The 18,332-nt window shown below is 45.2% G+C and overlaps 1 protein-coding gene across 1 annotated transcript in view; it reads right to left on the bottom strand.

Annotated features, from left to right (window-relative positions):
* The window catches only part of LOC123773774 (cholesterol transporter ABCA5), a 567,017-nt gene that overhangs the window by 77,143 nt on the left and 471,542 nt on the right, over nt 1-18,332 (bottom strand). The window contains exon 29 of the mRNA XM_045767705.2: nt 7,278-7,372. Coding sequence (XP_045623661.1) covers nt 7,278-7,372 — 95 coding nt within the window. The remainder of the gene's footprint in view (nt 1-7,277; nt 7,373-18,332) is intronic.

Here is an 18,332-nt window from a genome sequence, read left to right as displayed (position 1 = left end):
GACATCCCACGGACGTGAACCATCAGGAGAGCCAAACCCTGAGAACTCAGCAGACAAGTCATCCGAAGTGACCAGCCCCAAAGAGCCAAGGACCGCATCGAACTCCCGCGGTTCAGGCAATGAACCATTGGGGAGCTGTCTCAATGGAGCCTGATCGTCGATCCACGAGCGACTCGAATCCTCCGGAGCGACATCCACACCGCCGCGAACTCCCGTATCGTGCTGTGAGCCCGATGGAAGGACAGACCCCACCGCCCCTGGCCGGCCTGGTGAGCACTGGTCACAAAACCCCACCCAAGTGACTATGCGTCTGTGTACACATCGAGCGAGGTCTCGGGAAGGCGCCAAGGCACCGAACTACGAAAAACTCGAAGAGGAAGGTGGCGACGCAGCAACTGACACAAAGCCCCCGGAGGCCAAACCCAACGATTGCGAGAGAGGCGGAAGGGCCGTCCCCGAAGGAACCAGAACAGCCGATAAAGCCACACCCGACCCGGCGGGTAGACCATCATGGCAAAGTTCAGGCTCCCACACAAACTCTCGAGCAACCATCTCGTGACCTGGGAACCCCTCAGAAACAGATGAAGGCGGGACCGCAGGAGCAACAGAGTTGCTGGAAGAAGAGACAAGGAAGCAGTGTGAGCATCCCAAACAGGGTGGTCCACATGCCGACCAGCAACAGCCGAAACCAAAGGCGCCACCAGCCCTGAATCTGGCACCAAAGACCCTCGAGCCCTGGCACGACCCTTCCGGGAAGACCCCCCTGCGAGCCCCACGGAGCAACAACAACTCAGACATAGGACGACAACTGACTGAGGTCGCCTGCAGGTACTGCACCACAGCAGACTCGGCAGACAGCAACAGACAAAAGGGGCGAAGACAAACGAAGAGCCAAGGCCCAGGTGGACTCCAAGGACGAAGCCAACACCGCCTGACGACACGCGAGGTGAGAAGCATAGAACCGTGAAACCACATCACACAGGATAGGCGAGACAGACACACAGACAGAGCTTCAACAAAGCAGACGACGCCCGCACAGCAGAGGGCAGCGCACCAGACTTGGCAGCGGCCCCAAGTGCGCCCACATCCAACTCAAGCCAATCCAAGGATAGCTCAAGGAGGGAAAAGAAACGCAGAGCCGAAGCAAGCAGGCCACGAGTCCACAAATCCTCTGCAACCAAGGCAGTTGAGAGGGAAGGAACCCGCACGTGAAGCTGCATGACACCGACATCCCGTGGAAGGGCAGGGGCAAACAAACAAGCATTTAGATGCTCGTAGTCGCCGTAGAAACCCTCTCGCCACTCAAGCACACGGGACTGACAGAACGTGTGCCAAGCCTCCAACGAAAAGAGAGGACAGTCTACCAACCAGGACTCCGGAACTTCATAATGAAACCAGCATGAACCAGGGGATTCGTACACGAAGGAATGCGGATCCATCATGATGGCATAATCAGGGTCACGCAGGAGGTAAGCCGCCAAGGCTTCCTGCACCTCTGAAGATGAAACACGGGAAGCCAGAAACCTCCGTTAAGACAAAACCAAAGAATCCGCGGGATCATAAAACCGAACCCGGGGAGGGCTGGACACCAAATCCAATTCGTACGTGGAGGGAGCAAAAGAGAACCCCTCTCCTTGTAACACCAAGCCCTGCTCAGAAGGTAGAAAAACCCAGGCGGGGTCCAACGGGGTCTAAGGCCCCCAAGCCAACCTCTCCCCAACCCCAGGAACCTCGCCCAGAGGGCCTGGGGCCAAGCCGTCCTCCTGAGCCCCCACCCCCAAAGAAAAGGTGGGAGCAGTCGAAAAAAGCAGGAACAAAGGGGGTCCACTGGCCAAACCCAGAAGCTCTGGCTTCCCGTTCTCGCACTTGCTTATAGTCAATATTGGCTTATTTAATAAGTGCATATGTGACATACTAATTGATTGTGAATATTTTAGTTTACCTTGTAAAGCTTCATAGAAAACACCAACCTCACCTAACCTTCTTAGTATGTTAAGATAAGCATCTTATTGCTTCTTAATTACAATTATTACTTAACACTTTCACTCACCCCGCACGCCACCCCTCAATAGTGCGATATGGGACCCAGGGTGTCACGGGAGCGCGCGTAAATTCTGAAAAGTGTATACTCTCTTCAACTTTGTCACCTTAATTCTCGTCCTACGAGATTAAATTTGGTATCATTGTGTTCACAATAGAATTCTCTACAGCACTAAATGCATATAAACTCCAAAAGCCCAGCTAGTTACCCGCAGCAAACAGAGAAAGTGCGAATGAGTTACCCAGGAGCGCACAAACCCGATAAAATGTTTTCACTATTTTCACTCTGGTCACCTCAATTTTTGTCCTAGGTCTTTCATTTTGGTCTCAATGGGTTCGCAATAGAATTCTCTAGAGGAACATTAGCATATAAAATATATAACCTGGTCACGCTCCAACCGCCGACGAGTTGAAGACGGGCCACGCGTTAGCCGGGAGTGAGCGCTCAGACGCCTTCCAGCTACACTCCCAATTCCCTCCCTTTTCAAGCCTTTCTTTCGCAATTTTCTTCCTGGAAGGGCCTTGTTCATGATCACTATCCATCGTGGAGTAAGGGTAGATAGTTTCTAAAGCCGCAGTAAGAAATATAGCCACGGAAAATAGCCGAAATGTTCACACGTTTGAGATGCGAGAGGTGGCGACATTGGTCACAACAGTGGAGCGAAAACAATGGGCCCACGGCATGTGCCAAGCCACCTGAGGGCCACGAGGCTCAACAAAGAAAATGGGAAGACATCGGCGCACATTTTAAAACCAGTCCCCAAAAAATCGGATAAAAACCTGATTTTTGGCGATTATTTAAAGTGGATGACGCAATGCTGCGTCATCCCCGGTATTACCGACAGTAAACGGATGACGCAATGCTGCGTCATGCCCGGGCGAAAGTGTTAACCTATACCGTTGATAGATATAGGAAACACCGTTGATAGGATAGAAAACACCGACCTCACCTAACCTTCTTAGTATGTTAAGATAAGAATCTTATTGCTTCTTAATTACAATTATTACTTAACCTGTACCGTTGATAGGTTAAGTAATAATTGTAAATAAGAAGCAATAAGATGCTTATCTTAACATACTAAGAAGGTTAGGTGAGGTCGGTGTTTTCTATGAAGCTTTTCAAGGTAAACTAAAATATTCACAATCAATTAGTATGTCACATATGCACTTATTAAATAAGCCAATATTGACTGTAAGCACGTGCGAGAACGGGTTGGTGAATGGTAGAAGAGTTGTCAAGGGAGGCAGGTGGTGTCAGTGGTGGAAGCTGTCAGGGAAGGCTGGTAGTGTTAATGGTGTCAGGGAAGGCAGATGGTGTCAATGGTGGAAGTTGTCAGGAGAGGCAGGTGGTGAAAGTTGTTGTCAGGGTAGGTAGGTGCTGTTAGTAGTGAATGTCACTGAAGGCAGGTAGTGTCAGGGGAGGCATGTGGTGTCAGTGGTGGAAGTTGTCAGCAGGCAGGTGGTGTCAGTGGTGGAAGTTGTCAGCAGGCAGGTGGTGTCAGTGGAAGAAGTTGTCAGCAGGCAGGTGGTGTCAGTGGTGGAAGTTGTCAGCAGGCAGGTGGTGTCAGTGGTGGAAGTTGTCAGCAGGCAGGTGGTGTCAGTGGTGGAAGTTGTCAGCAGGCAGGTGGTGTCAGTGGTGGAAGTTGTCAGCAGGCAGGTGGTGTCAGTGGTGGAAGTTGTCAGCAGGCAGGTGGTGTCAGTGGTGGAAGTTGTCAGCAGGCAGGTGGTGTCAGTGGTGGAAGTTGTCAGCAGGCAGGTGGTGTCAGTGGTAGAAGTTGTCAGCAGGCAGGTGGTGTCAGTGGTGGAAGTTGTCAGCAGGCAGGTGGTGTCAGTGGTGGAAGTTGTCAGCAGGCAGGTGGTGTCAGTGGTAGAAGTTGTCAGCAGGCAGGTGGTGTCAGTGGTGGAAGTTGTCAGCAGGCAGGTGGTGTCAGTGGTGGAAGTTGTCAGCAGGCAGGTGGTGTCAGTGGTGGAAGTTGTCAGCAGGCAGGTGGTGTCAGTGGTGGAAGTTGTCAGCAGGCAGGTGGTGTCAGTGGTGGAAGTTGTCAGCAGGCAGGTGGTGTCAGTGGTGGAAGTTGTCAGCAGGCAGGTGGTGTCAGTGGTGGAAGTTGTCAGCAGGCAGGTGGTGTCAGTGGTGGAAGTTGTCAACAGGCAGGTGGTGTCAGTGGTAGAAGTTGTCAGCAGGCAGGTGGTGTCAGTGGTGGAAGTTGTTAGGAGGCATGTGGTGACAGCAGTGGTAGTTGTCAGGGTAGGCAGGTAGTGATAGTGGTATCAGGGTAAGCAGGTAGTGATAGTAGTGTCAGGAAAGGCAGGTGGTGTCATTGGTGAAGTTGTCAGGAAAGGAAGGTTGCATAAGTGGTGAGTGTCAGGGAAGGCGGGTGGTGAATGTCAGGAGTAAAGAGATACTTCCAGCACAAGGCTGGTCTGGCCTGAGTGATCAGCTGACTGGCAACATGTGGCTGGCCCTCTGCTGTCTCAAGGCTTCACTCATTCACTGCTTTTCACTAATTTAGCTGAAATTTTTTTACCATTTCAATTGTTTGTAACACATTGCTCTATCATACTTCATAATCAAAATGAAGTATTCATAATAAATGATGGTGTCAGTGGTGAGGGAATTGTATTAGGAGAGGGTGGGGAGGCAGCTAGCATCTACCCATCAACATTTGTACTCATTAATACTATACTTATATGTACATTACTTTGTGGATTCCTTATTCATATTAAATCATATTAATTAACTTTTTTATTTCATTTTATTATATGTTGAATATATCTGAGTATGAAATTGTTGATATGAAACAATACATTCCATTATATTGAAAACCTGCAGCGAGGCTAGGAATGGTTCAAACTAGCAGTGTATGCATGGCCTGGTCTGAGACCTTGCCTGAGGCCTGGCTTGGCTTGGCCTGGCCTGAGGCCTAGCTGGACTTGGCCTGAAGCCTGGTTTGGCTTGGCCTGGCTTGGTATGGCCTGAGGCTTGGTTTGGCTTGGCCTGAGACCTGGTCTGGTCTGGCCTGATGTCTGATCTGTTCTGGTCTGAGGTCTGGCCTTAGGCCTTATAAACCCGCTAAACCCTCTCCCTTCCTGCACCCAACTACCAGCGGCAGGCCCCAACCCCTTCCCCCGACCACCAGCGCCTCACCAACCGCCACTCTTCTCATCAGTTTGTTGAAAATTTGATTTTGCTTGATTGGATTTGACCCTTCAACTGTGCAACGCACCTGCAGGCCCATGTCTGGGGTGTGCTAAGTGCCTCCAGGTATTTGTATTTTTCACGTTCCATTCAGAACTCCTGCGGCTACATGGGGTTCACATCAGCTTCCTCAGGGCTCTTGTAAACAGACGCCATCTTTAAAAAAATCGTGGTCCACATTCCCAGGTGTGAGAGCCTCAGTGGTGAGCGAGTAACCAAGGCCGGCACACACAGCATAAGCACACAGCACTGCTGTTCAGCGTGTGATCACAGCATCACCTAATAATGTCAAAATATATATATAACCTGTATTATTTAGCCACGATAGCATTATAGAAGATCCTGAGTGTGATAATGACTGAGTACAATGTTCAAATATCAGTGATTCAATGCTGTTCACGATGTTCACAGCGCTAGCCACAGCACCATAGCATTATTTCGTCCATCTAGGAATCTTCAAACGACTTCTTAGGTTCCTTTTCAAAATAAACTTGTGGTCAATTATTCATTTACAGGAGTTAGTGACCAGGATTGTGGTTATAATTAATGTTGTGCGTAGTAATGTAGAAGGAGGAATTTTGGAGAGGGAGGGAGGAAGGGAGAGAATTGAGGTAGCCTCACTGTGTGGCAGCCACTCTTGTTTTGCTCACCATACTAGCTTCGTGGTTCGCTATGGGGAACACACATGTACATGGGTATATACAGTGTATGTGTGTATATAGTGTAATAACAGCAACAGGAATATGTTGAGTGGAGCTATTTTGGTGAGGGAGGTGACGTAGTAATTGTAGCGTCGTCTGCTGTGTGATTTCTCATGCAGTGTATGGTGGCCACTGCACTGTTTAGACACAGTACTGGCTTACTTGCATAGTTATGATAAATAAAACATGTAGATAGGTATATATAACATGTGTAAATAGTGTAATAAAAACACTAGCAGTATGGTGGGAAGAGCAATGTTGGCGAGTAAGATGTTGTAGTGAGGGAGGGCCTGTCTGGGTGTGGCTGCTCACACTCGCGGTGTTCTGAATGTGTTGATGGTAAATGTATATAGTGTGTGACTGTATAGTGTGTACATATGTTGTAAATATACATAAATGAACATGAAACATAGGTAAGAATAACTGTATGATGGGAGGAGCAATGTTGGCGAATACAATGTTGGAGGAGTGAGGGAGGGCTGGCTGAGTGTGGCTGCTCACACTCGCGGTGTTCTGAATGTGTTGATGGTTAATGTATACAGTGTGTGAGAGTGAGAGTCTGTAAATAGATTGTATATATACATAAATTAGCATGATACATGGTAAATATGTGCAACATATGTGTACACAAGTGTCATGCACATAACACAGTGTCCTTGGACAGTACGGATGTTTTACTGCCATAATATAGTGTATGTGTTCATTATACATAGGATTAGCACCTAAAAACAAATAATATGTATTTGGAACTGTGCGCAAAAAATGAACAAAAATATATTCGCGGCAACTCGCACACCCCGCCTCGGGCACCCTACTGGCCCCGGGAGCATACATCATGGGCGAACGGGGAATGACGATGTCACGCACCAACTTACGGACCCTATAGCAGCCAAAGTAAGTACAATTTCGATTTTTTTTGACATACCCATTGTGAGGGAATGTTTTTTGACACTTAACAAAATAATTTTTTCAAGATAATTTATTTCCTGCACACTGGGGGGGGGGGGGATATCAATAAATATTTGATATAAATCATATTTGCAACCACCAATAATAGTCACATAGTTATGATTTTGATATGGAATTGTTCACCAGTGATGGTTCTATGTGCCTTAATGAAAATAATAAATACATAGATTTTCTGTAATTTTTTTATTGGATGTAGGAGTTATGTTCTTTTCACATGGAGGGGTGAGACAGCCTGGGGCTGACTCACCCCTCCATGTGGATCGAATCGACCTTGCCCCATATAGTTTGTTCAACAGAGGGCACACTGTACTTCAGCTTACAGTCAAACTAAATATTTATGAAAAATCAGACTTATAAAATATTATACCAACCTTAAAAGATGCAAGAATAGAATTCCACAAGAAACGCTTGGATTTAGGGTCCATTCCAGTTGATGGCTCATCCAAGAGTACCACAGTTGGATGACCTGAAAATTAAAGAATTAATGCTTGCAATTTATTTTGGTACCAGAGGTACATGACTTTTTTACTCATGTAAGCAAGATTATCCTAAATCCATCTGATGCAATGTTACCTTCTGGGCTGTGCACCTATTAACCCCTTAAACCGCGCAATACATGCATATACGATGGGAGTAACTGTCACGAAACCATGCAATACATACATATACGATTGAGGGTTTAGCGCACGATTTTAAATGCCCCGCGAGGGATAGGGACAGCTATGAGTCCAGCCCAGGTGATAGTAAACAAACACCATCTTGAAAAAAAAAATTGTGGGTAACATATCCGGGTGTGAGAGCCTCAGTACTGAGTGTGCCACTAAGGCTGGTGCACGAAGCTTGAGCTAACAGCACTGCTGTTCAGCTTGTGAACACAGCATCGCCTAAAAATGTAACAATATATATGATCCTGCTATTATTTAGTGATGATAGTATTAGAGAAGATCCCTGACTGTGATAAAAATGACATGGATTTGATAAAAGAAAGATTGTGGTGATATTTAACGCTGTGCTCTATCGTGGGAGGAGTTATGCTGAGGGAGGGAGGGAGGGAGGTGGCGTCATCTTCTCATTCCGTGTCGGCCACCTTTTATTGACTGGACTTACCACACCAGCTTAGTGGTTCCCTATGGTGAACACAAATGTAGATTGTGACGATAATCTCTTTCAAGAGAGATTGAGCCTGCTCTTCTCTAATTCAAGTTACGTATATTATACAACAATAAGATGCTACCTTCAAGATACGTCTACCAGTAGCACAAAATGTTTTGACCAAGAGGCAAACGTACCCAAGACTCACCCCCTATTCCACACTCCCTCCACGCCGGCTCGTCATCAACCAGCCAACTACCCTTCCCAGCCTGCCTGCTCCTGATTGGTGACTCGCCGACTGCACACCTGCACTTCTGCACCTCAGCGCCCTCTACCTGAGTCGATGTCTGGGCTTGAACCAGCCATTGAAGTCAGAATATCCTTGTGCTCTCAAGCAGTGAACAACAAACTGATGTACGCTGTGTATCAGGTGGATGTTTCTCAGCTAGCGCCATATTCTCAGCACCTGATTATTTTTCACTGTGTATTTATATTATTGTAGAGTAACTTCATCCCTAATCTTCATTTATATGTTTTTGACTTGTTAGTTTGCACTGTACATAGCCAAGGGACTGTCTTTGTTTTTAACATGTTTTCTATATCAATTAACTCTTAAATGGCGCATAGCTATATACCATTTGACACCCACAGGCGCATACCAAAAAAAAAAAAAAAAAATTATTTTTTCTTCCTAACCTGTAAATTTGTGTTCACTGATCACAGGAAAAATAATAAAAAAATCGTAAGTGGCATATATTGCCCGGTATAGGGCGGGGAATTCTGGCAAAAAATAGGCGCTGACTCAGCATGCGTCCCAGGCGGTCTGTTGATCGCCAGCTGTCAGGCCGGAGTTGCCACAAAGAGATAATTACCTAATTATTTCAATGTCTCTGATTGATTTTTCGTAGTTTTTTTGCTGTAATATTATTCAATAGTGTGTAGTGTGATATATTTATATAATAAAATGAGTGAATCATCGCTGTACTCAAAAATATGGTGTGCATATTGTTGATTCAATTATGTTCATCAATCAGTGAACAAATACTTTGTCAGTTATTACACTATAAGCACAGGTTATATATAAGTATCTGCATGTTTTGTTCACTATAACGAACCACTAAGTAGCTATTATGAGTCAAAGAGGAACGAGGAGAGACCGCCGTGTACCAGCCAGCCACTCCCGCTCTCCCTCCAGTCATCTGACTCACCCACATTCTCCTCCCACAATAATGTTTTTGCTATAATTCACTATATACAGACGTTATATATAAGTATCTACATGTTTTGTTCACCATAACTGTACATCTAAGCTTGTATGGTGGGTAAAGGCGCAAAGACGTAGGACCTCACACAGTCAGCTGATGGCTGCCGCCCTCAAGGCCAGACGCATTAATATTTCTCCTCCAACAATACTGTGTGGTGTTATTACGCTATATATCTTATATACAGATGTTATATATAAGTATTTACATGTTTTGTTCGCCATAACTGTACATCTAAGCTTGTATGGTGGGTAAAGGCGCAAAGACGTAGGACCTCACACAGCTGATGGCTGCCGCCCTCAAGGCCAGACGCACTAATATTTCTCCTCCAACAATACTGTGTGGTGTTATTACGCTATATACACACATTATATATAAATATCTACCTGTTTTATTAACCATACTTGTACAAATAAACTGGTATGGTGCCCAAAGACCATCGTGGTAACCAGTAAACAACACCGTCGTCTGCACGGTGGCTTCGTGCAGACGACGCCACCGCCCACACCAAAATGGCGGCTCCAAACCTTCTCTTGCTGTTTATACCCTCTATACACACGTTATATATAAGTATCTACATTTGTGTTCACCATAGCGAACCACTAAGCTGGTATGCTGAGTGCAGTCAATAAAAGGTGGCCACACAGTCAGAAGACATCGCCACCAGACCCCCTCCCACAGCATTACTCCTCCCTCCATGGCGCACAGCGCTAAATATCACCACAATCCTGCTATTATCAGAACCCCGTGTCAGTTTTATCACAGTCAGGGGTCTTCTGTAATAATACCATCGCTTCATAATAGCATGAACAAGTATATTTTGGCATTTTTAGGCGATGCTGTGGTCACAAACTTAACAGCAGTGCTGTTAGCTCATGCTGCGTGCATCAGGCTTGGTTGCTCACTCAATACTGAGGCCAATAACACCCGGGAGTTTGGCCCACGATTTTTTTAAAAAATGGCGTCTGTTTACAAGAGCCCTGATGAAGGTGTGGTGAACCCCGTGTATCCGCAGGCCGTTTAAATCTTGCGTAGTACAGTGGTACCTCGGAATACGAGTAATTACCTAAGTGTAATTACCTAAGTGTAGTTACAGGATGAGAGCTACGCTCGTGGTGTCCCGTCTTCCCAGCACTCTTTGTCATATAACGCTTTGAAACTACTGACGGTCTTGGCCTCCACCACCTTCTCACTTAACTTGTTCCAACCGTCTACCACTCTATTTGCGAAGGTGAATTTTCTTATATTTCTTCGGCATCTGTGTTTAGCTAGTTTAAATCTATGACCTCTTGTTCTTGAAGTTCCAGGTCTCAGGAAGTCTTCCCTGTCGATTTTGTCAATTCCTGTTACTATTTTGTATGTAGTGATCATATCACCTCTTTTTCTTCTGTCTTCTAGTTTTGGCATATTTAATGCTTCTAACCTCTCCTCGTAGCTCTTGCCCTTCAGTTCTGGGAGCCACTTAGTAGCATGTCTTTGCACCTTTTCCAGTTTGTTGATGTGCTTCTTAAGATATGGGCACCACACAACAGCTGCATATTCTAGCTTTGGCCTAACAAAAGTCATGAACAATTTCTTTAGTATATCGCCATCCATGTATTTAAATGCAATTCTGAAGTTAGAAAGCATAGCATAGGCTCCTTGCACAATATTCTTTATGTGGTCCTCAGGTGATAGTTTTCTATCTAGAACCACTCCTAGATCTCTTTCTTTATCAAAATTCTTTAAAGATTTCTCGCATAATATATAGGTTGTGTGGGGTCTATGTTCTCCTATTCCACATTCCATAACATGACATTTATTAACATTAAATTCCATTTGCCAAGTGGTGCTCCATATACTTATTTTGTCCAGGTCTTCTTGAAGGGCATGACAGTCATCTAAATTTCTTATCCTTCCTATTATCTTAGCATCATCAGCAAACATGTTCATATAATTCTGTATACCAACTGTTAGATCATTTATGTACACAATAAACATCACTGGTGCAAGAACTGAACCCTGTGGTACTCCACTTGTGACATTTCTCCATTCCGATACATTGCCTCTGATTACTGCCCTCATTTTTCTATCAGTCAGAAAATTTTTCATCCATGATAGAAGCTTACCTGTCAACCCTCCAATATTTTCCAGTTTCCAGAACAACCTCTTATGTGGAACTCTGTCAAAAGCCTTTTTTAGGTCCAGATAGATGCAGTCAACCCAACCATCTCTTTCCTGTAATATCTCTGTGGCTCGATCATAGAAACTGAGTAAATTCGATACACAGGATCTTCCAGATCGAAAACCATACTGTCTGTCTGATATTATATCATTTCTCTCTAGGTGTTCTACCCATTTAGTTTTGATTAGTTTTTCCAATACTTTCACTATTACACTTGTTAATGATACAGGTCTATAATTGAGGGGGTCTTCCCTGCTGCCACTTTTGTAGATTGGAACTATGTTAGCCTGTTTCCACCCGTCTGCTACGATTCCTGTACACAGGGATGCCTGAAAGATCAGGTGAAGTGGAATGCTGAGCTCAGATGCACATTCTCTCAGAACCCATGGTGAAACGCCATCTGGGCCAGCTGCTTTGTTCTTACCGAGCTCCTTGAGCATTTTTTCCACTTCGTCTCTAGACACCTCTATGTGTTCTATGTTGTTCTCTGGAATGTCCCTGTATGCGAGTTTTTCGGAAGACGAGCAGGATTTCCTCGAAAAATATGTCTCGGAAGGCGAGGGTTACCTCGGGACGCGAGTTTGTTGATACGCGTACAGGCCAACCTAGCGCATGGTGGTTCGGCGATCGTCGCCCCTCCACCCCTCTGCCCCTCAGTTTACCATTGTCTCGCGCTCAGTGACTAACCCACATCAATTCTTCTCGTGGATTTTCAGTGTTTTGTTGGATTTTTGGTGATTTGACTATACAATTTATTATATATCTCACCATGGGTCCCAAGAAAGCCAGTGGTAAGGATAAAGGCCAGAAAGCCCATATGAGGATGACAATAGAGGAGAAACAAGAGATCATTCGGAAGCATGAGAACGGTACACGTGTTGTTGAACTTTGTAGGCAGTGCAACAAAGCCACATCAACAATATGCACTATACTTAGGAAGAAAAATGAGATTATGAGTGCTAAAGTGGCAAACGGAGTCAGAACAATAATGAAACAAAGACCACAAATACTTGAAGTGGAAAAGTTGTTATTAATTTGGATACACGACAAGGAGTTAAGGGGTGACTGTGTTTCGGAGGCCATTATTTGTGAGAAAGCCAGAGTTTGGACAGATTTGTGGTGAGGAAATCGAGCAGTGAGCCTCAACCAGGACCTAGTGGCACTCAGATAAAACATCCCAGGGAGAAGACACCAGAAAGGTCCTCACTGCCTGATGTGATAATGGAAGGGGACTCCCTTTCCAAACAGTAACTCCTCTCCTCCTCCCCCCTCCTCACCATCTTCCATACGCCTACAGCATTCAACAGAAAGGTAAGTAATAACTTGAACATAGTTTTGTAGGTTTATTTAGATGAATTAGGTATAAAAATTTAGTTTGATGTGGGGTTTTTGGGGTAGTCAGGAACGGATTAATTCATTTCCCTTTATTTCTTATGGGGAAATTAGCTTCGGAATGCGAGTTTTCGGAATACGAGGCGTCTCCAGGAACCAATTAAACTCTTAAACTGAGGTATGCCTGTACTCCAAAGCATCACATGATGCGATGCGCAATTTACTGCAAGTCGGTCAAAGCATCATATGATGCGATGCGCAATTGAAGGGTTAAAGTTTCATTGTTCATACTATGTGTTTTGCGTGTCTTCCTTTACTTTACCACAGATAAACAGGCAAGCAGTCTATCTTTTTTTTTTATTAAGTGTGACTAGGCATTGACACTAGCCATTGGAGGACTGCCGAACATCTACACTCCTACACTTTCCCGTCACAATTAATGGGGGCCTGTCCTAGGAGCTTCACTCAGGTACTAGTACCAGAACATCAATTTGTGGTAAGCGTACTTGGCTTTGATACAGTTGCTTTTCAATATTTTCATTACTTTTAATATTTATATGGTGCTGTGTGTATTGTGCATTCCGAGAGTAGCATATTGTGAGTGTTGGATAACTTTGGATTACATGGTGACTGTAGGCCGCAGTCATTCTCTTAATTGGTCATCCCTCCCTCCGTGTTATTACTCGTGTTTTCCACCTTTTGTCCCTAGGATATTTCTCAGTCTCGGACAGATCATCATTTTGGGTACCCTGGTACGTTGGTTTGTCTTCGGGTCAAAGCACCCTATCTTCTGCAATCCGACCGAAGGAGGATAGTCCATAGTTCCTCTAGCACGGACTACAATGCTGAGTTGGGACCTCAACAGCAGTTCTCGTCACCAGTTGACACTTGCACCCCTACACGTCGGTCAGAGATGACGATATTTACTTAGGTAGGGAATTAGCTTTCTTTTTTTCAGAGCACAAAGTTCGCTAATTCTGTAAGTATCATATTTCATTTAGTGAGAAAACCCTTGTTTTGTCCTATAGAGACTCAGCAAGGTATGCCTACATTCTTGGACTACCTTATTCACTTTTGGAACAATTAAATGTTTCATTTGTTTTAGAAACTCAGTTTCATTTATTTAGTAGGATTTTCTTGCCCTTATTCTCTTACACTGAGTACCGGGTACAAGATTTCCTGCGCTTTTGATTGACTAATCATTTACCATACTAAAATTAACATTAATTGTTAAATATTAAATTCCACAGGATAATTACTAGTTGCCACGTTATCCTGTTACTGACACTTACCATATCACAAGTATTCGTTGTACATTTATTTGCTATTTTTCACCATGTTTTGTCTCCAAGCTTTTCGTAACGATCCAGCAGGTGAAATAGGGAACTTAAGTTGTGCCAAGAGGACCGAATTACAATCTCTTGCACACGAGTATCAAATAGATGTTCCCCATGGAGCCAACAAAAATGAATTGCACAATTTAATAATGGATCACCTCTTAGATGAAGAGAAGATTGACTCTGAAACTCACGAAAATTATTCTATTGCAGATAAACATGATTTGGCAACTATGAAACTCAAGCTCGAACTTGCAAAGATCGAGCGGGAGCAACAAAAAAAGCTCTCCAAATGATAGAACGCGAGGCCACACTAAGGAAAGAAGAACAGGAACGTGAGGCGGCCCTGGCAAAAGAAGCTCTACAAATGCGGGAATGAGAGGCTGCAATCAGGAAAGAAGAAGCTGCAATTAGGAAAGAAGAACAGGAATGTGAAGCCACCCTCAAGGAACGTGAGACTGCACTACTCCGTGAGCATGAGCGAGTACAGCTTGAAGCAAAACAACGTCACCTGGAGATGCAACGCAAGCATGATAAGAAGCAAGCCGATATGGCTATAGCATGTCGAGAACAAGAACTCGCGTTGGAAACTACACACCACACTCAGTGCCAACAAGCTACCGCTAATCTTCCCGTAAGTTTCAATGTCTCCCATGCAAGTAAGTTAATGCCACCATTCGTTGAGACAGAGATTGATGTCTTTTTCACCACTTTTGAGACCCTAGCTAATAAACTTAGCTGGCCTGCAGATCAATGGTCTACCCTTCTCAGAGTGCATCTCACAGGTAGAGCTGCGGTTACTCTCAGTACCTTAGCGTGTGAGAATGACTACCAGACCCTGAAGCAAGCAGTTCTGGACGCCTACCTTCTCTCCACCGAAAGCTACAGACGAAAATTCTGTGATTATCTAAAGGCAAGTACCACCACCTTTCTTGAATTTGCCAATACCAAGAAAAGATATTCATGAAATGGCTGGAAGCAGCACATGTCTCTACATTTTCAGAACTCGTCAACCTCATGCTAGTTGAGGAATTCTTGAGACGTGCTCCCCCTTCCGTCCGTTTATATTTAGCAGACAAAGAAGAAACCGACTACATCAAATGTGCAAAGTCAGCTGACACCTACAGCCTCATTCATCGGCTTACACCATAACCACCTTCCAGTAAGAAGTCTTGGTACAGTTATGATAAAGTGAGTGGCAATCAAGCAAGCTCTCAATTGTATTGTAAGTATTGCAAACTCTATGGACATACCATAGATAGATGTGGGAAGGCTCAATACAAAGGCAATGAAACTACTAAACCCAAACCGACTCCTCCTAAGTCCGGTAAGCCTGTGATGAATGTTGGTGTTCCTGTTAATAATCTTTCTCTTTTCAGCAAACACCTGTATCCTGGAACTGTCTCTACTAGCAGTGCAGATTCGGAGGGACGTTTCAAATTGAAGATCTTGAGGGACACAGTGGCTCTTCAGTCAATAATACTGAAATCAGCTGTGCCTAACATCACCTACACCGGGGAAACCGTCCTTATCACTGACCTCACTGCTACCACTCCGTATCCACTCGCCAGAGTCCACCTGGATTGTCTTTTTGTGACCGGTGAAGTCTAAGTCGCCATCAGGGAGAAGCCTTTTCCCATGTCTGGGCAACTTCTCATGGGCAACGACTTTGCAGAAGATCTGCATCCGTCCAACCTAATCATCATAGATAAACCCCAGGTGTGTAACTCTGTAGTGGACAATCCCGTCTTTAAGTATGTTTCAGCAGAGGTCCAAGAAAGTTATGAAGTTTCTCCTCCGGTTTTGGTGACCACCCGTGCACAAGCTGCACGCCCGCAACCAGCCGACTCTACTGCTACCGCTGTCCCTCAAGACCCTCAGAATCTACCACCGAATCTTACTAGTTTGGAGTTCCGTAAGTTACAGAGGGAAGAGATATCATTAACACCATTATTCTTCCAGGTTGAGACTCAACCTGACAGTATCCCTGGGTTCTTCCTAGAGAAACAGTTGCTCTACCGCACGTACAGACCCAGTAAGCTGAAGGAGGACGACGATTGGGCAAATGTTGAACAACTAGTGGTTCCCACCAGCCTACGGCCCAATATTCTACACCTGGCCCACGGAGCACTTTCTCACTATAGTTTTAACAAAACCTACCACGGAATCAGACAAGACTACTACTGGCCAGGTATGGTTAAAGACGTCAAAAGTTACATGCAACAGTGTCATAAATGTCAGATGGCAGGTAAACCTAATATCTCTATTCCCCAGGCCCCACTGACTCCTATTCAGTTGCCTGCAGAACCTTTCCACAGACTCATCATAGACTGTGTTGGTCCTTTACCCTGGACTAGTTCTGGCAACGCCTATATACTAACTATCCTGTGTCCTACCACCAGATTCCCCATAGCAGTTCCAGTAAAGAACATTACGGCTGCTACTGTGGTGAAACAACTAATGAAGATCTTCACCCAGTATGGATTTCCAAGAGAGGTTCAAAGTGACTGTGGCACCAACTTCACCAGTGATCTCTTCAAGAAGACACTGGAAGAGTTCAACATCACACAGGTACTGTCCAGCCCCTATCATCCTGCTTCACAGGGTTCTCTTGAACGTAGTCATCAGACTATTAAAGCACTCCTAAAGAAATTTTGCAATGAAACCTTGAAGGACTGGGATAAACAACTTGACCCCATTATGTGCATTTTCAGAAGTCTCCCCAATGAGTCTCTAGGAGTATCTCCTTATGAGATGCTCTACGGACGTAAGTGCTGTACTCCTCTCAAAGCTTTCAAAGACTCTCTACGTAATGCCACCTTCAGTGACCCTCAGAATGTGCCCCAGTTTCTTCAAAACTTAAAACACATTCTAGAGAGAGTACGTAAATTTGCTAATGACAATCTATTGAAAGCACAGGAGAGGATGAAGACTCATTTTGACCAACGCAGCAAACTAAGGAAATTTAAACCAGGAGACTTCGTGTTGGCATATTTTCCTATCCCAGGTTCTCCATTGCAAAACAAGTTTTCAGGACCTTACCGCATCAAGGAGTGCAGAAACAATCACAACTATGTTCTTGAGACTCCAGATAGGCGGCGGAAGACCCAGTTGTGCCACGTCAACCTCCTGAAGCAGTATCAAGGTACTCCCCGTACTGTGTTGGTATCATTATCCACCTTTAAAGGTCCATACCTCCACAGTGAAACCTTCCCTGCTTCTCCTCGCGAAGGCACTAACACTGAGTCAGTGCCTTCCAACTCGGAAATCCTTAATGATCTTCATACCTATTTGCAGGACAGTAATAGTGCTCCTCTCATCAGAATATTCAAGGAACATCAGAAGTTGTTCAGCGATGATCTACAGGAGTGTAATGTGGTTCAGCACGACATCCAGCTACTCCCTGACACCCGGCCGATTTGTCAACCTTTCTACAGAATCAGCCCGAGCAAAAAGGAAGTCATGCGTGCTGAGGTACAGTACCTCCTGGATCATGGGCTGGCCACCCCTTGTGAGTCCCCTTGGGCCTCACCCTGCATCTTGGTGCCGAAACCGCTAGGTAAAGTGAGGCTGTGTACCGATTTCCAGAAATTGAATCTTGTGACTATCAAGGATGCTTATCCATTACCTAGAATAGATGACATCCTTGACGCCATTGGTAATGCTCGGTATCTATCAAAGTTAGACTTACTCAAGGGATACTACCAAGTGTGTTTGACAGAGCGAGCTAAGGAAATATCTGCCTTTACCACTCCTTTTGGCCTTTACAGATACGAACGCCTTCCATTTGGACTATGTAATGCCCCGGCCACCTGGTTGATACCTGGTTGATGGGGTTCTGGGAGTTCTTCTACTCCCCAAGCCCGGCCCGAGGCCAGGCTCGACTTGTGAGAGTTTGGTCCACCAGGCTGTTGCTTGGAGCGGCCCGCAGGGCCACGTACCCACCACAGCCCGGCTGATCCGGAACTTCTCTTAGAAAACCGTCCAGTTTTCTCTTGAAGATGTCCACGGTTGTTCCGGCAATATTTCTTATGCTCGCTGGGAGGACGTTGAACAACCGCGGACCCCTGATGTTTATACAGTGCTCTCTGATTGTGCCTATGGCACCTCTGCTCTTCACTGGTTCAATCTTGCATTTTCTTCTTCTGCAAGAAGAAGCCACCTCCTTTCTGGCCACCTTTCCACCTTTCCACCACCTTTCTGGCCACCTCCCAGCGAGCTGTCAACCGCGTCATCCAG

This window comes from Procambarus clarkii, chromosome 72, assembly GCF_040958095.1.
Source record: "Procambarus clarkii isolate CNS0578487 chromosome 72, FALCON_Pclarkii_2.0, whole genome shotgun sequence".
In the NCBI taxonomy this organism is placed as follows: domain Eukaryota; kingdom Metazoa; phylum Arthropoda; class Malacostraca; order Decapoda; family Cambaridae; genus Procambarus; species Procambarus clarkii.
This window is presented reverse-complemented; position numbering and strand designations above follow the sequence as displayed.